The following is a 1,659-nucleotide window of genomic DNA, read 5'->3' on the forward strand; positions in this document are numbered from 1 at the left end:
AAACAACCTGTAGAGCATATATCTTCAGCATATTCAATGCCCTCTCCAAGTTTGCAGAGAGATCTGTACTTACCTATGCAAAGACACACATATACAAAAATAATTATAAAATAGAAATAAATATTTTAAAGGAGAGAGGTGTTTTCTATTCTGAATTTCTTAAAATAAACATCCATCTTCTTTAAATCTAAGAGTATACTTCATGTAGTTATTGTTCCTTAGAAATTGAGTTTTATTATATTTTGAAATATGTGCACACTTGAGCTCACTTTCATAAGATAATGTCCCTTCTTAGTAAGTATAAGACTATATATATATATATATATATATATATATATATATATATGAGTATAAATAAGCATATCAAAATACACAAAGAAATACTTTCCTCAGAAATTGATTAACAATAAACTTCTATGTTCAGTTAAGGTTGCTCAGAGTTCAAGTGTTTAAGAATTTGCCTATAACCTATTAGCTTACTGAATACTCTTATCATTGCCATTTTCATTTCTTGATTCCTCAATGTATAGATAACTGGGTTTAGAAAGGGTGTGACAATTGCATCAAATATGGCCAGAAACTTATCCAGGTGTGTGTAAGAAGAAGGCCATGTATAGAAAAACATCACAGGACCAAAGAATAAGACCACCACAGTAACATGAGCTGAAAGTGTAGACAGGGCCTTGGAGGAACCACTTGAAGAGTGTTTCTGAACAGTAAAAATTATGACAATATAGGAAATTATCAGTATGAAGAAGGAGCCCACAGACATGAATCCACTATTGATTGAGACCAGTAATTCCAATTTGTATGTATCTGTGCAAGCAAGTTTGATGAACCGGGGAAAGTCACAGTAGAAGCTGTCCAACACATTTGGTCCACAGAATGGCAAGTTTACTACAAAAGCCAGTTGAACCAAAGAATGCATAAAGCCAACCACCCAGGAGGCCACTGAAAACAAGACACACGTCCTTGGGCTCATAATGGTCAGATAATGGAGAGGTTTACATATGGCCACATATCTGTCAAAGGCCATGGCTATGAGTAAAACCATTTCCACACCACCAATGACATGGATGAAGAATATTTGAGTAACACAACCTCTAAAAGAGATGACTTTATGCTTTCTGAACAGGTCACAAATCATCTTGGGAGAAGTAACAGAAGAAATACCCAAGTCGATAAAAGAGAGGTTAGCCAACAGAAAGTACATAGGAGAGTGTAAGTGAGAGTCTGAAACTACAGTGAACACAATTAGTGAGTTCCCCATCATGCTTGCCGCATAAAATATGGAAGAGAACACAAAAAGGAATAGTTGAATATTCCAAGAGTTGGTGAGTCCCAGGAACACAAATTCTGACACCACAGACTGATTCATGCCTTCCTTTGGCTTTATGGGCAGTGCTACCTGAAGGAGGAAATGAGAAAACTGTAAATTTCAGTTGTGTTAGTAGAATAGGAGAATCTCCAAATTATGAAAGCCTATTTTTATTTCAACACAAGCAATCATAAGATGGTTACAGACAAAAATCATACTGAACTAGGACTTCACACATGTGAAAAGATATTTGTAAAGATAAAATTAAAAGATCACAAGGTTGAGTGTCTCTAAAGAGATAATATCAGGGGCCGGAAAGATGGTTCAGCTGTTAAGAGCAC

At 35.4% G+C, this 1,659-nt stretch overlaps 1 protein-coding gene across 1 annotated transcript; it reads right to left on the bottom strand.

Moving 5' to 3' along the window:
* Window positions 1-424: 424 nt before the first annotated feature.
* LOC110318639 (olfactory receptor 4F15-like) lies at window positions 425-1,378 on the bottom strand. The gene has a single exon (XM_021193825.1). The coding sequence runs from the start codon at window positions 1,376-1,378 to the stop codon at window positions 425-427; it is 954 nt and encodes a 317-aa protein (XP_021049484.1).
* Between the last annotated feature and the right edge of the window lie 281 nt (window positions 1,379-1,659).

The sequence above is a fragment of the Mus pahari genome, chromosome 3 (assembly GCF_900095145.1).
Source record: "Mus pahari chromosome 3, PAHARI_EIJ_v1.1, whole genome shotgun sequence".
NCBI classification, from domain to species: Eukaryota; Metazoa; Chordata; class Mammalia; order Rodentia; family Muridae; genus Mus; species Mus pahari.